The 16,267-nt window shown below is 33.7% G+C and overlaps 1 protein-coding gene and 1 long non-coding RNA gene across 2 annotated transcripts; one reads left to right on the forward strand and one right to left on the reverse strand.

The window, feature by feature from the left end:
* Positions 1,472–2,962, reverse strand: LOC109709888. The gene is made up of 3 exons (XR_002216228.1): positions 2,809–2,962; positions 2,428–2,714; positions 1,472–1,511 (listed from the first exon to the last, which is right to left on the reverse strand). It is a non-coding gene; the product is annotated as an uncharacterized LOC109709888 (long non-coding RNA).
* On the forward strand, positions 4,351–6,719 carry LOC109709889 (rust resistance kinase Lr10-like). The gene is made up of 3 exons (XM_020232259.1): positions 4,351–5,124; positions 5,203–5,226; positions 5,412–6,719. Exons 1-3 carry the CDS (start codon positions 4,374–4,376, stop codon positions 6,497–6,499), a joined length of 1,863 nt encoding a protein of 620 aa, XP_020087848.1. The 5' UTR covers positions 4,351–4,373; the 3' UTR covers positions 6,500–6,719.

Consider the following 16,267-nt stretch of genomic DNA (forward strand, 5'->3'; position numbering starts at 1 on the left):
AAAAGAAATATTGTCGCTGATGATGATGATGACAATGAAATATTGTTGGCGGAAATGAAATGAAAAAAAATGAGTAGAAAACAAATAGTAAAGAAATTAGAAAAAAGTAATGAGTAAAAGAGACGGCTAGGGTTTCATTAGGATGAAAATACGTAGTGACTCATCATCTATAAGTCATATTAAAATTGATCCTTCAACTTCAAAAGTTTATTTTTTTTTTATTTACTATCGGATATTTCATCGGGTCCGGGTCAGGGTCCGGATTTGAAAACTATTCCGGACCCTACCCATTTAAAAGTTAGGTTCGGGTCGGGTCCAAATCAGGTATGGGTATAAAATATCCGGACCCATATCCGAAACTTTAATGGGTAATTTTTTTTATCCGTATACTATTCATTTTTTATCGGGTCCGGTTCGGGTCTGGATAGGGTCCGAGTCGGATATGGGATATCGGATATTTTGGACACCTTTACAGTCAACGAAAATTGCCTTAGTTGCATTTTAAAAAGTAACTTGGAGTCTGATGGAGTAATCACCATACGGGGTATAAACACTTTCTCCCCAATATTGCTCCCAGAAATCACTTTTGCTTCTATTATGTATTTTCCCAATTGGGTGATCACTAATCTGGTTCCATTGCATAAACCTAAAGACTTGTCTATATTTCTCAATAACATCACAAAAGCAGCTTGCTTCAATTTGATCATGTGATTAGGAACTCCTGAGCATTTATGATTGAACGGGCGGTTGGTTGAATAATATAATTTAACGGATAGAATTGATCAAGAGGTAGATCTAGTAGTAAAAAATTTGATAGCACCAAGTGTTTAATTAATATTATTAATAATATTCTAGTCGGACTCATATAATATTACATTAAGGCCCTGTTTTGATGCATAGTTAAAAAACTCAATGGAATTTTTATTCTATGGTTTTGGTCTAAATGAAATACGGAATTCTGTAACTACAAAAAAATTTCACAGCTTTTTTAAGCTGTTTGGATACAGATCATACAATTCCACAGTATTTATAACAATTAAATTTCTAAAATTTTAAAATTTAAAATTCAAAATTAAAATTCAAAATTCAAAATTCAAAATTTAAAAATAAAATTTTAAAAATTAAAATTCCAAATTCAAAATATAAAATTAATGTCACGCCCCGGATTACACGTTCCCCGGGCACGCCGACAAATCCGCCGTATACAAGAAATTTTCCCTGTATACGAAGCGATAGCTGTACCTGTAAATCAAACACTACTACGAACAGTAGTAGAGAGCTGCTAGAGAAAACTGAAGCTAAATAAAACAGAGTTTCATATACATAGTTCAGATCCAAAATACAGAGCTACTCGCACTGGCGAGTTAAGTCAACTATGTACATAAACTCGAAACAAAACATCTACCTGCAGTAGGGCACCTCTAGCTCAGCACGTCGGGTAGGGCTCTAACTCGCGACGCCCTTGCCTCGATCCTGATCCACGGACGGTGCAGCAGCCGGAACCTGTGGCTCTGCAAATACATAGGTAACAACTGGGCGTGAGAACTACTGTAAAAACAAGTAGTCCTCAGTGGGTACCGCCCAAAACAACATCGGTCACCCACTAAGCCTACAGAAGGGAGCAAGGATAGAAGGAAAGCAGGAAGCATACTCTACCGCTATCATCCACTACACTATCATGCTCTACACTAACCAACTGTAGGAAATGTCAAATCTGACCCAATCCAATCGGGACTGTAAGCATACCCGTCCCCGGGACTGTGAATACACCCGTCCCTGCCCCGTTGCGACTATCAAGCTCTATCCACACTAACTGGTCCGTGGAGAGCAAGTCCAACTGGCATGAGCGACACCAACGCGAAAGCACAAGCCTGACTCCGGAGTGGCACTCGTGGGCGCTACCCAACCGAGTATGCAGCGTATCTCTGTCGAGCTCAATCAGGCTCCAACTAGCCAAAGTCAAGTAATCGACTCAAACTGTCTAACAACCAACAAGTAACGTGCCCTCAGCACAATCTGACGCCAAAAAGGCGATACGGTCCACCGTCAACTCTGACGGCACCCAACAATCCGAAACGACCTGAACGACCCTGTAAAAATCCACTCGGCGAACCAGCACGAGTGTAAATACATTCTAAACTACCTGGAGTACTCGTCTCGAAGAAACTGCGACAGTACAATTTTCTAACGGCTCCTAGAGCTAAATCAGGTAGTTAAAACTGGTGACAGGCCCAAATCGTAAGTTTTTTCTTAATTCAATTTCCAAGTCCAACATGTATAATCTATTTACTTGATAAAATATGCTCGAAAATTCAGATTTTACATTCTAAAGATAATCCATGAATTTGAGCTAAACTTTAATTACCGAAATCAAGATCTATACATGTCGACCAATAAGAACTTAGGAGTAAAGCCGATGTAAACCACCTAAAATGCTAATCCCTAGCAGTGAACAAGGCCTCGAACCAAAGTGACCCCTGCTGGATCAACGGGAGTCCTCCAAGTCTAGCACTCGAGCTACTCCAAGCTCTACGATCAAAATCCACCAATTCAGTCCCAATATCGCAGCAATAGAGTAGAAAAGGGATTCGACCAAGTTAACCTTCACCAAAATTCGCAAGTAAGGGCTTCATGGATTCCTCTCGAAGTCCTGAATCCAACGAACCAAGCCTCGTCGAAATCCGATGCTCCTACGTCGAGAACAAGCTGAAATACTAACAGTCGACGGTGGATTTCAGCAAACAACATCTTTCCGAGTTGAAGTAGTAAGAACTTGCCCACAATCCAAAGAAAGGCTGAATTACTCACCTCGACAGCGGTTAGCACCGGTGCGACGTTAAGAACGGTGAAGATCCCTGCTCGCCCGGCCTCCACGCGCTACCTCGGCGTCAAATACAAGCTCGAACGGCCTCGCGGCGCGACGTCGGCGACAAAACTCCACCCGAGCTCCACCTTGCCCACAATCGGCTCTAGAGAGAGAGAGGGAGGAACACAAAACCCTTCTCTCAACTCCTCTCCTCTGTATATAGATTGAGAGAAAAAGGGTGACACAAACGAGGGAGAGAAATTACTCAAATAGCCCTCTACCTACCCCCTTGTACCGGTACACGGGCTCCTGTACCGGTACAAGAGCCAACCCGAGAGCAGTTGAGCTGTTTCGCGCTGGTTGTACCGGTACAGCCACTAAGCTTGTACCGGTACAGCAAGCAGGGAATGCTGCAGTTTGCAGAATTCTTCGCGATAAGCTGCCCTCGCGTCGCACGGAGTCCGTTTTACGTCTATTTGACGCCAACGCGACTCGGACTTGTCCCGACACTCTCCAGAGCTGTCGACAAACCTCCACAGTCAAACACCAGGGATCTCACATTTTAAAATTAAAAATTAAAAAAAAATAAGATATTATGTTAAATTTGAAATTGAAATTTGGAATTTGGAAATTTAAAATTTCGACAATTTGAAGTTAAATTTTTAAACAATTTAAAGTATACCATTTAAACTTTTAAAATTTGAAATTTAAAAAAATATATAATCTAAAATTTTAAAATTTAAATTTAATAATTTATAAATTTAACATATTTATAATTAAAAATTAAAATTTAAGTTGAAAATTAAAATTTGAAAAATCGAAAATTAAAAATTAAAAATTAATTAAATTTGAAATTTTGAAAATTTGAGCTTTTTGAAAATTTGAAAATTTTAAATTGAACTTTGAAATTGAAATCTGAAATTGAAACATGTTTTGAAATTTGAAATTTGAAAATTGAAATTGAAAGTTTGAAATTTGAATTTTGAACTTTTTGAAATTTGAAATTTGAAATTTGATATTGAACGTTTGAAAATTTGAAATAAATTTGAAATTTGAAATTTAAAATTTAAAATCAAAATTAAAATTGAATTTTAAAATTTTAAAATTTGAAATTTAAAATTTTATGTTGAAATTTAAAATTTAGAAATTGATGCATCTTTGAGAGCCCAAAATGGTGAAATTTTTTTTCTTTGATTAATATGGATTGTAAATTTATTCCATTTTTTAGAGTATAGTATAACTATACTCTAAAAATTACGTTATTTTTTTTTTCTTTCAAACGCTTCATAGGATTATTTTCCTACCAGCATAATTATGCTACGTTTTTAGAGATATCCAAACGGGGCCTAAATAAAATAGTTTATTGTCGTGTTTGCATTCTATTTTCTTTAAAACAGATGTCGTGTTATAATATTCGAATCATCTTGTGTTTCATGTCTCATATACTGTCCCTGTAATATATATCCTGTCCTTGTAATATACCCAATATATAATTGACTAATTTAGATAGAAAGGAATACATTTAAAAATTCTTTTCCCCTGAGTCCCTCTGCATTACAGATTTGCAATGCCTAGGCTTCTTGTTGTTCTCTCAGCTCTCTTTCTCCTTGCTGCAGGGAGAAACATAATTGTCTCAGGAAGTGAGCATGATGATGATTTCTTCAAGAAATGCCCGGCTTCGCGGTGCGTAGAAGGCGGCCTGGAGATCAGATTTCCATACCGGCTCGACTCGAGCCCTTCGTACTGTGGCGGTCCTGGAATGGAGCTCTCGTGCTCGGGCAACGACACCGTCCTAGCACTCCCACATGCAGGATCTTTCAACGTGACTGCGATCGACTACCTTTACGGCGAAATCACGATCAAGCTGGGAGGTTCGTGTTTACATGGCTTTACGGGAAACCTGGGATTCGACAATCTAACCACGTCGGTGTATAGACCATTGGACAGTTGGGATATCAGCTTGCTAGGCTGCCCAAGAAAATGGACACCAGACGACGACTATGATGCCGCCGGCCCGATCTCTTGCCTGAGCACTGTATCGCAATTTGTCTATGTAGTGGCGGTCTATGATTATGCTGCCGGTCTCCCTTCGGATTGTCGGGTGATCGCAGCCGATCTTAGCATTTCCTTTCGGCGCATGACCGACCCCGATTCTAAGTGGCCAACCTTCGACGAAAGGGTGGCCGATCTCATAACACGCGGCGAGGTGACTCTAGAGTGGAATGTAACTCAAATAACTGGTAAATGCGTCCAATGCGAAAAGGCGAAAAAGTACTGTGGATTTAGCTCAGCGACCAACCAAGCATTCTGCCGACACGGTGACATACAAATTCGCCATTAGCTTATTTTGTGTCCGATTACCACCACTTGACTACTTACTCTAATTCACTTCGCAGGTCCAAATGTCAAGCTCATCGCAGGTGCGTATCTTATTGAAATTTTTGTTTCGGCGAAAGATCTTCCACTTCATCTCAAATTTTCATCAACGCTGCATGCGGTTTAAGCTTATCCGCTTAGAATGAGTTACGAATTAAGTTCTTTTTCATAATTCACATATATTTACGCATGATTATAATTGACTGTGATTCTTGAATTCTCTCTGCAGCAACATCTTCCGCCGCATTTGTTATACTTTTGTTGCTTGTTGTAATCTTATTCTACTTCTTTAGACGATCAAAAAGGGAAAAAGAAATACGTTTGAAGGTGGAGAAATTCCTCGCGTCGTACAACGCCATAAAACCGACTCGCTACACCTTCTCGGAGCTCAAGAAGATTACTAAAAGGTTCAAGAATAAGTTGGGCCAAGGCGGTTTCGGAAGCGTCTACAAGGGCGAGTTAGCAAATGGAATTCCTGTTGCGGTAAAGATGCTCGAGAGATCGAAGTGGGACGGTCGAGAGTTCACCAACGAAGTCGCGACAATCGGACGAATTCACCATTTCAATGTCGTTCGCTTGCTGGGATTTTGCTCGGAAGGAACCACACATGCGCTTATATACGAGTTCATGCCAAATGAATCACTAGAGAAGTACATCTTCTCGAAAAGTAGGAATACCCTTCGTGAGCCGCTAAAGATGGAGAAATTGTTAGAGATCGCAACAGGAATTGCTCGGGGGATCGAGTATCTGCATCAAGGGTGCAATCAACGGATCTTGCACTTTGACATCAAGCCTCACAACATTTTGTTGGATCGCAATTTCAACCCTAAGATATCCGACTTTGGTCTCGCGAAACTGTGCTCGAGAGATCAAAGCATTGTTACGATGACCGCGGCGAGGGGCACGATGGGCTACATCGCGCCGGAGATGTATTCAAGAAACTTCGGAGCGGTGTCCTACAAAGCGGACGTCTACAGTTTCGGAATGCTGGTGATAGAAATGGTCGGCGGGAGGAGGACCGCCGATCTGCAAATTGAGAACCAAAGTGAGTTTTATTTTCCGGAGTGGATTTATGATCAACTGGTGAATGGGCAAGACATTGGGCCGGCGATAGAGATAGCAAATACAAGCGAAATAGAGATCGCAAAGAAACTCGCCATTGTGGCGTTGTGGTGCATACAATGGGATCCGAGGGATCGGCCGTCGATGACGAGAGTCGTGCAGATGCTGATCGGCGATTCGCAGAACTTGCCAATGCCGCCGACACCATTTGTGTCCTCACCAGCTCAAGATATAGTTATCACAGCTCCAAATTAGCGAAGTATAGGAGCGCGCGTTTGATCATCTAGTATTCGAGTTCGTAGTTATTTTGTATCTAATTATATATACTTATTTTATTTTCCTTTCTCCACTTCCATCCCACTTCCATCAAAACAAATATGCCCATAGTGCATAGTGCATGCTGAGGAGAAGGGAACCTAGGCCGTAGTGTTCAGGAAAAAGAAAAATTCTAGAATGCAACAGGTATATTGGTGATGTGGCGTAACAAACCAATTTAATTTTTTTTTTTTTAGAAGTATATGTCCCATCATAATTGTAAAAAAATATTTTTATTGTACTTTTATTTGAAAAGAAGAAATATGATTGGCTTGTTATTGATGACGTGGTACAAGTGTGATAGTGTAGAATTCCTCGCGGAAAAGGGTACACTAGGCCATAGTGCTTAGGAAATTGTGGTGGTCTAATCTGACACTACAACAGAATTAGATTATAGGGACACATGTTTGGGACACTTTTGAGTAAGTGTCCTATTTATGCTAAAATTTAAAAAAACATCTACTAATGCCTAAATATAAAGCCCAATTCAACAAAAAATAAAAGATTACTCTACTCAACCCACCACACCTAGTCCATTTGGCCCGATTACAAACAGAAAAGAAAAAAAAAAGAAAAATCAATTACCATATTTTCTTCTCTCTTCACTCAATCCACTGAAATTCTAGACGAAGAGCCATTCCTGTCGTCCTCCTTCACCACCGCAGCCAACGAGATAGAGTTTCGGCGGTTGCTAAATGCTTAAATAAGTTGTTGGTAAATTAACAGCACTATTTTAGATTATAGCGACACTCTTTAACTGTCACTATATACCTAGCGACCCCACATATAGCAACACTTTTTAAAAATGTCGGTAATTTTAGCTAGCAGCACTTTTTTGACATGTACCTACATGTTAAAGTGTCGCAATAGACCGTTTTTGTTGTAGTGTGAGTTTCGATTCTTTATTTGCTTGAACTGTTAAGTGTGTGACTCAATTTGATATATGCTTAATTATATTATATTGTATTGTACTTAAAAAATATATATAACTTTCTACACTGTAATTTCTTTTTTTAAAAAGACACCACTTAATTATTCTTTTTCTTTCATCCTTGCACCATAATTAATTAATCTATAATTTATGTAGAAGCTGTTAAAAAAATTGCTGGTTAAAAATAGCAGAGCATATATTTAACTAATTTTTTACATGAAAAATAATAAAATGCAGAAAGAAACTCAAAAATAATTAAAATAACTTGATTGTATTTTAATGATAGTATGAAGATTTATTTTACAATTTTTTTTACTATTTAACAATTACCTCTTAATAAATTATTATATTTTATCTAAACTAATAGATTTGTTAATAATAATATAAAGATTAGAAAGAAAAAAAATAATTTAGTAATATTTATTTGAAAATAAAATAGTATAAGATAGGAAAAAGAAAATAAATCTAAAATACAGTACAGTAGAGCAGTAATTAAACCTTTGCTATATGATAATATATTTCGTTGTAAAAGCCATGGAGTTAGAACTTAACTTGAACTGGAGTTGCCAAAAAATATAATTAAAATATTTAAGTGATAAATTAATTATTTGTTTAGTTAGACTATATTTTTTTTCTCTAATTTAAATTCTACATGGCTAGACTGACTGATAGATAACTGATTATTTACAATTTATATTTCTAAAGGAATTATTTCATCTATTTTTTAAAAATAAATTTGCAAACTAGCTAACAAATAATAAAAGGAAAGATGGAATCAATTTTATTTTGAGAAATTCTAAGTCTACACCCAAAAGGGTTGCAATATCTACAACACGCCACTCAAGTGTTGTAGGGTTTCCCAGCCTTTTGGGTTTTAGTATTAAAACAAAAAAAATTGTGATATTATAGGAGTTGTCAAATTATAATCCAAGGTGAGTTATAATTCTATCACTATTTTTTAATTTTAGGGTAAATTTTAAATTGTCCCTCCCTAGTTTAAAAAGTTGCACTTTATCCCTCTGTGGCTTAACTTTATTTTACTAGAAAGTTCTATGTAAAATACGATGGCAAAACAAAATATTTAAAAGATAATATGATGAGAAAGTGAAAAAAATGCTCTAAACCATAATGTAGTTAACTATAATTTTTTAAACCATATGATAGCAAAATAAAATAGGAGAGAACAGTGCAATTTTTTGAAACACGGAGGCACAGAGTAGAAATGCACTGTACCATAAGGGCAATTTATTTTAATGCATTTAGATTTTGAGTGACAAAAATTATAGTACAGTGATCGACCTGTTATTTCCAATTGGGCGTGTCAATGGAAAATTTGTGAGGCTCACAATTAAGGGAATCACTTTACGTTTCTATCATGGACTTGATCACTTGACTATGATGATGTGATTATACTTTTCTATATTTTCTAATCCACAAACTCAGCTTTCAAAGAAACAATTATTATAGCATTTTTTTAGTTATAATCATATATTAAGTTATTAATTAATTATTTGTTTAGTTAGACTAGTATTTTTTTCCCTAATTTAAATTCTACGTGATTAGATTGACTGATTGACAACTAATTATTTAAATTATAAATATTTACAGTTTATACTTCTAAAGGAATTATATCATCTTTTTTTTTTTTTCATAAACAAATTTGCAAGCTAACAAATAATAAAAGTAAAGATGAAATCAATTTTATTTTGAGAAATTCTCAGTTTACAACCAAAAAGTATTGTAATCCCTACAATGAGAGCAATTGGATTATAGGAGTTGTCAAATTACAAGCCAAGGTGGGTTGTAATATCGAGCACTACTTTTTTTATTTCAAGGTAAGCTTTAAATTACCCTTCTTCTGGTACAATATATATTTACTTCACTATCATGTGGTTTAAAAAGTTGTATTTTCTTTCGCTGTGGCTTAATTTTATTTTACCAGAAGGTTCTATGTCAAATAGGATGACAAAACATAATGTTTATAAAAATTATAGGATAATAAAATAAAAAAATACGCTAAATCATAATATAGTTGAGTATAACTTTTCAAACTACACAGTAATAAAGTAAAAAATAAATTAAACTATAGGAGTGCATGTACAATACAATATATTAAAACACGGAGGAACGAAGTAAAAATACACTGTACTACAGTGGCCAATTTGAAGTTTATTATTTATTTTATGTGCATTTTAGATTTTAAGTGACAAAAAGTATAGTACCGTGATTGACCCGCTATTTCCAATTGGGCAAGTCCATGGAAAATTTGTGAGGCTCACAATTAAGGGAGTAAATTGGACAAAAAGTATAGTACCGTGATTGACATGCTACTTCCGATTGGATAAGTCAATGAAATTTTTTTTTTCTTTTTTGACTTAAATGGACTTAACCATTTTTTTTTCTTTGCTTCTATATGCCTAGGGTCCACTAATGCTATAATAATTGTTTCTTTGAGAGCTAAGTTTCGTGGAATAAAAGATATAGAAAAGTATAACCTCACCATTATAGTTTTATTGGTGCTATTAAATTTTCGGTCCTTGGATGGAAAAATATACGGCTAGAATGATATGGGCCTTCTAGGATTGAGTGAGTTATTTATTTAATAGTATAATCTAACAGGTAAAAATAGTCAAAGAGTTAAATTTAAGGGCGAAAAACTCGATAGCACCAAATGCTTTGTGCTATCGATAGTATTCCGGCCGGACTATCTCTCTCTCTCTCTCTCTCTCTCTCTCTCTCTCTTCTATATATATCAATATATTATATACCCAACCATAGGGGGCTAACATCATCCTAACCCACATCTTACATACAATGGTCAAAAATAAGTAGCACCAATACTTCGTACTTTAAATAGCATAGCCGGACTATATATATATATATATATATATATATATATATATTATTATATATATATATATATAGAGTCCGGCTACTATGCTATCAGTAAGCACGGAGCGCTCCGTGCTAACCCAAGTTGTTTTCGATGATGCGGCTTCCAACTGACGATGCGCTCGTTCAGTCTCTGATTCAACACCTATTGAAAGTATTGGAAACTTAAATTTCAGATTTTTTCGGCAATCCATTTGACTATGATGAAGATCTCAAAATTGGACCAATTTTAATGGCCGATGTGGTGTGTTTGTGAGTTTAACGGTGTAAAACAATCCAAATGCGATGAAAATTTTATAGAAAATTCTTTTCACTATTTAGAGTAAGATCAGTATATCTGATCTTGAATTTAAATCTTTTATCATCATTTTTCATGAGATTTTTATTTTCAGCCGTTCAATTTTAGACTACTTGTTTGATAGGTAAATGATATCGAAAAATTATGAAATTTAGTTTCTAAATATTTTCAATAGTGTAGATCAAGTCTAACGGAGCCGATCGTCGATTTAGAAGCCGCATCATCGAAAACAACTTGGTAGCACGGAGCGCTCCGTGCTACCGATAGTATAGTAGCCTAGTTCTATATATATATATATTGTATCTTTTGCTTTCGAAAATAATTTGAAAGTGCGGCGGCCTCCATACTTTCGAAAGCATAGTAAACGATATATGTCTTTCAATTTTGTAGAAAAGACTATACAGACTAATTTTGCATTTGGATGAGAATCGAAACATTACGAGGGATAAGAAAAATTACGTTTGGATGATTGCGTTGGAATAATAGGAATAAAAGTAATTATGATTGAAAAAAAAATAGTTTGCCTAAATAATAAGCATTTAAATATTCCTAAAATAATATTTTAGCAAATTAATAAATTAATTAATTAGGAATATTATATGAGATGATGAAGAATCAATTTTAATTATTTAATTAACTAATTAGTTATAAATAAAAATTAATTACTATTTAAATACTTATTAATTTAACAAGTCAAATAATTAATTAGTTAATTATTAAAAAGTTAATTGCATTAATTAATAATATTTTATATTATTTATAACTTAATCAGTAAAGGGATAAGATAGAAAATGGCTTATTAATTCTATCTAAAGGTTGGAACTACTATTCTCTCTTTTTAACGGATTATTCTGGAATTACTCGTTAAGAAGAGAATAAGAAATTTTAATGGCAGCGTTTGGAAGAATAAGAGGAATAAATTCCTTATTCTCTCCTTATCCCTCCGACCAAACATGGTCTTAGATTTTAAGTGACAAAAAGTATAGTACCGTGATTGACGGGCAAGTCAATGGAAAATTTTTTACTTTTTCGACATAAATGAACTTAACCATTTTTCTTCTTCGCTTCTATATGCCCAGGGCCCACTAATGCTATAATAATTGTTTCTTTGAGAGCTAAGTTTGTGGAATAATTAAAAGATATAGAAAAGTATAACCACACCATTATAGTCTTATTTACAAAATTGAAAGATACATGTATTGTCTCTTTTGCTTTCGAAAACAATTTGAAAGTACGGAGGCCTCCATACTTTCGAAAACATAGTAAACGATATATATCTTTCAATTTTGTAGAAAAGACTATGATGGTATAGTTATACTTTTCTACATCTTTTATTCTACAAACTTGGCTCCCAAAGAAATAATTATTATAGCATGAGTGGACCCTAGGCATAAAAGCCAAGAAAACAAATGGTCCAATTCATTTCTCTCAGAAAATTTAAAAAAATTGAAAAAAAATACTTAAAAAGGAGGTCAAGTCCATGATAGAAACATAAATTGACTCGCTTAATTAGAAGTTAGTTGCCACTAAAGCCACCTATACTTTTTAGTGACTAAATTTAAATGTTGTCATAGAAACTAAATATATTTTGTAGTCGTTTTAAAGAACTTCCTATGACTAATGTTCAGAAAATTTAGGCTAAACACAATAGTTGTAAAATGCAAAATATTTCTACAAAAATAGTTATTTTATTAGTGGCCATCTCTATCAAAATTAAGATAAAATTATAATCCCTGTTAATGACGAAATGTATCCAAAATGGTTATTTTGTATGTATCTAATTATACTTGTTTTATTTTCCTTTTTACAAGCAATATTCGAACCTAGATCATAGTGCTCGGGAGAAGGGTACCTATGATCAATTATGTTTAAGATATTGTGGTGGTCTAATCTGAGTTTTGCTTTGGGTTTCTTTATTTGCTTGAATTGTTGAGTGTATGACTCCTGTTGTTATAGATGTAATTATATTATTCTGCATTATATTTTAAAGGTTCTTTTTAAAACATTTTTGCACTGTACTTTTTGTTTTTTTTTCAAAGTCATCACTGATCTATTCTCTTTTTGTTTATCCTTACACTATAAGTAATTAATCTATATATAATTTATATAAAAGATGTTAAAAAAATACTGATTAAAAATAGCAAAGTATATATTCAACTAATTTTGACATGAAAAATGACAAAATATAAAAAGTTAACTAAAAGATAATTAAAAATAACTTGATTGAATTGTAACGAGCCTATTATGTAGATTTATTTTACATTTTTTTCTAGTATTTAACAATTACCTTTATTTGTTTAGTTAGACTAGTACTTTCTTTTCTCTAATTTAAATTCTACATGACTAGACTGACTAATGCATAACTGATTATTTGCAATTTATACTTCTAAAAGGAATTGTTTCATCTATATTTTTAAAACAAATTAATTTGCAAGCCAACAAATAATAAAAGTAGAGATGGACTCAATTTTATTATGAGGAAAGGTGACTCTACAACTAAAAGGGTTAGGAAACCCTACAACTCGATATTTAGATAAATTTCAAATTGTCCTTTTGTGTTACAATACTTTTTTCTTTGCCATCTTATGATTTAAAAAGTTATATTTTGCTCCTTTGTGATTAAATTTTATTTTACCAAAAAATTCTATGTAAATAGGATGGCAAAGCAAAATGGTTAAAAAATCACAGGATAATAAAGTGAAAAAACGCGCTTAACTATAATGTAGTTAAGTATAACTTTCATAAACCATGGAGAAACAAAATCAAAAATAAACTAAACCATAGGAGGGCTCAGTATAATTTTTTGAACCACGGAAAAACGAAGTAAAAATGCACCATACCATAGAGAGCAATTTGATGTTTATCCTTTATTTTAATGCATTTAGATTTTGAGTGACAAAAGTTACAGTACAGTGATCGACCCGCTATTTCCAATTGGGCAAGTCAATGGAAAGTTTGTGAGGCTCACAATTAAGGAATCTGTTTACCTTTCTATCATGGACTTGACCCTCTTTTTATTTTTTTTATTTTTTATTTTTTTGCTTTTTTGACAAAAATGAACTTGACCATTTTTTTGTTCGCTTCTATATGCAAAGCACAGGAGACTATATATATCTTTTAATTTTTATAGATAAGACTATGATGATGTAGTTATATTTTTCTATATCTTCTAATCCACAAACTTAGCCTTCAAAGAAACAATTATTATAGCATATGCATGTTTAGTTATAATTATAATATTTAAGTTATAAATTAATTATTTGTTTAGTTAGACTAGTATTTTTTTTCTCTAATTTAAATTCTATGTGATTAGATTGACTGATGGATAACTAATTTTTAAACCACAGAGGAATGCGCCAAATCATAATATAGTTTATAATTTTTAAACCACAATATAGCAAAGTAAACTATAGGAAGGCACAACGGAATTTTTTAAAACACAGAGGAATGGAGTAAAAATGTACTGTACCATAGTGGGCAATTTCAAATTCATCCTTTATTTTATGTGCATTTAGATTTTGAGTGACAAAAAGTATAAAACCGTGATTGACCGGCTTTATTTACAATTGGGAAAGTCAATGGAAAATTTGTGAGACCCACAATTAAGGGAGTCCATTTATGTTTTTATCATAGACTTGACCCCCTTTACTTTTTATTTTTCTTTTTATTTCGACAGAAATGAACTTAGACCTTTTTTTCTTTTTTTTCCTTCGCTTCTTTATGCCCAGGATCCACTCATGCTATAATAATTATTTTTTTAAGAGCTAAGTTTGTGAAATAAAAGATACAGAAAAAAATAACCACACCATCATAGTCTTATCTACAGAATTGAAAGATATACATATTGTCTCATGTGCTTTCGAAAACAACTTGAAAGTATAAAGAATTCTGTGCCTTCAAAAGCACAGTAAGCGATACATATCTTTCAGTTTTGTAGATAAGACTATGATGGTATGGTTATACTTGCGCTAGGGACGGCCGGGACACGCCAATCTTTTTAGCTTCTGTTAATAGAACATGCTAATTGAAGCGAAAGGAAAAAAATAAAGTAAAATAAATTAATACACAAATTGTTAGAATGTCTTTATTTATAATTTTATTCTTTTAATTTAATTAATTTTATATTTCTCTTTTTCCTTCGCTTCTGGATTTGGAGGTCCCCGAATAGAAGTTTTAAAATACAGAACTAGAGAAAAGCTAAAACACAAAAAGTAGAGGACAATAATTGAAAAATTATAGAAAACCTCCTTCTTTTTGGATTTGGAATAGATCTATACGTAAGATATAATAGGGCTAAATTTCTTAATCCAGCTATATTATTTTAGATTGTAACTAGGTCCAAAAAATTAAAAGAGTTAAGCATGATAAAAGTATAATGGTTCTAGAATAGATGAACCGTGAAAAGTGGGGCGTCATAAGGATTGACCCCTTAGCTGTTGAATGAGGACCATTTGGCGTGAATCAAATTAATTAGTCTCCTTTAACATAAATGTTATTATAGGATAAGGCTCTCTAGCTCTTACAATCAATTTTAAAAGGAGTTAAAAAGTTCTTGTTTGCGGTGTTTGGTAACTTAACAGATTTTGTAGTGCATTTATGATGAATTTAAACGGAGTTTCAGGCCCCTCCTAGCTTCAAGCAAATGTGAATCACAACATTTACGAGAATCTAATAATTTTTTAAAAAAAGGGGCAAAATTATTCTTGAGAATTAGTACTAAATGAAATCTGTCCTATGAACTGTAATCCCAATTAATGATAAAAATGTATGGAGATCATTTTGAAATAGCCTCCTAATTCTAATGTAAAATATTCTCTGATTGAAACAAAGATCTCAAGAAAAAAAATTATAACAGCTAATAATCAAGATTAAGGAAAAGCCTGGCCCAAGAACCAGAGCAAGCCCGATACCCATCGGACCTTTTTTTGCCTGTCTTTTAAATAAATTGTACATAAATAGAAGTATATACAAATATGTGTACAATAATATAAAAAGAATCTTATGGTATGAATATGATTAGAGATGCAAATGGATCCGAACTGTTGGAGCTCCCGCCCCGATCTTCCCCGAATGGGGTGGTAAGTGGGAACAAAATATATAGAAAAATATAACCTGTCTTGAATTCGTCCCAATCCGTCAAGTAAATGAAGCAGGAGGCGGTAGATCCTTTTCTTCCTTCAGTCCATCTTGATTCGTCAAAAATCCGTCAAAAATCTACTCCTGCCTTGATCCGCCCCGAATGGGACAGTAAGTGGGAGCCACAAAATCTTTTTTTTTATGATTACAACATTTACGAGGATCTAATAATTTTTTTAAAAAAAGTTGCAAAATTATTCTTGAGAATTAGTACTAATTGAAATCTGCCATGTCCTTCAACCATGGACCATTTTGAAATAGCACCTCTAGTTTATTTTTTAAAATTTTACTGATCTGATGAAAATAAAGATCTCAACAAGAAAAGTATAACAGCTAAATCATCATGACCAAGAAAAAAAAGAAAAAGAATTGTTGAGAAAAGTATTGGAATAAAAGCCACCCTTAGTCCAGCAGGGCCCAAATCACTTGAGTGGGCTTCAGACCCAGCCCA

Source organism: Ananas comosus, linkage group 5 (assembly GCF_001540865.1).
Source record: "Ananas comosus cultivar F153 linkage group 5, ASM154086v1, whole genome shotgun sequence".
NCBI lineage: Eukaryota > Viridiplantae > Streptophyta > Magnoliopsida > Poales > Bromeliaceae > Ananas > Ananas comosus.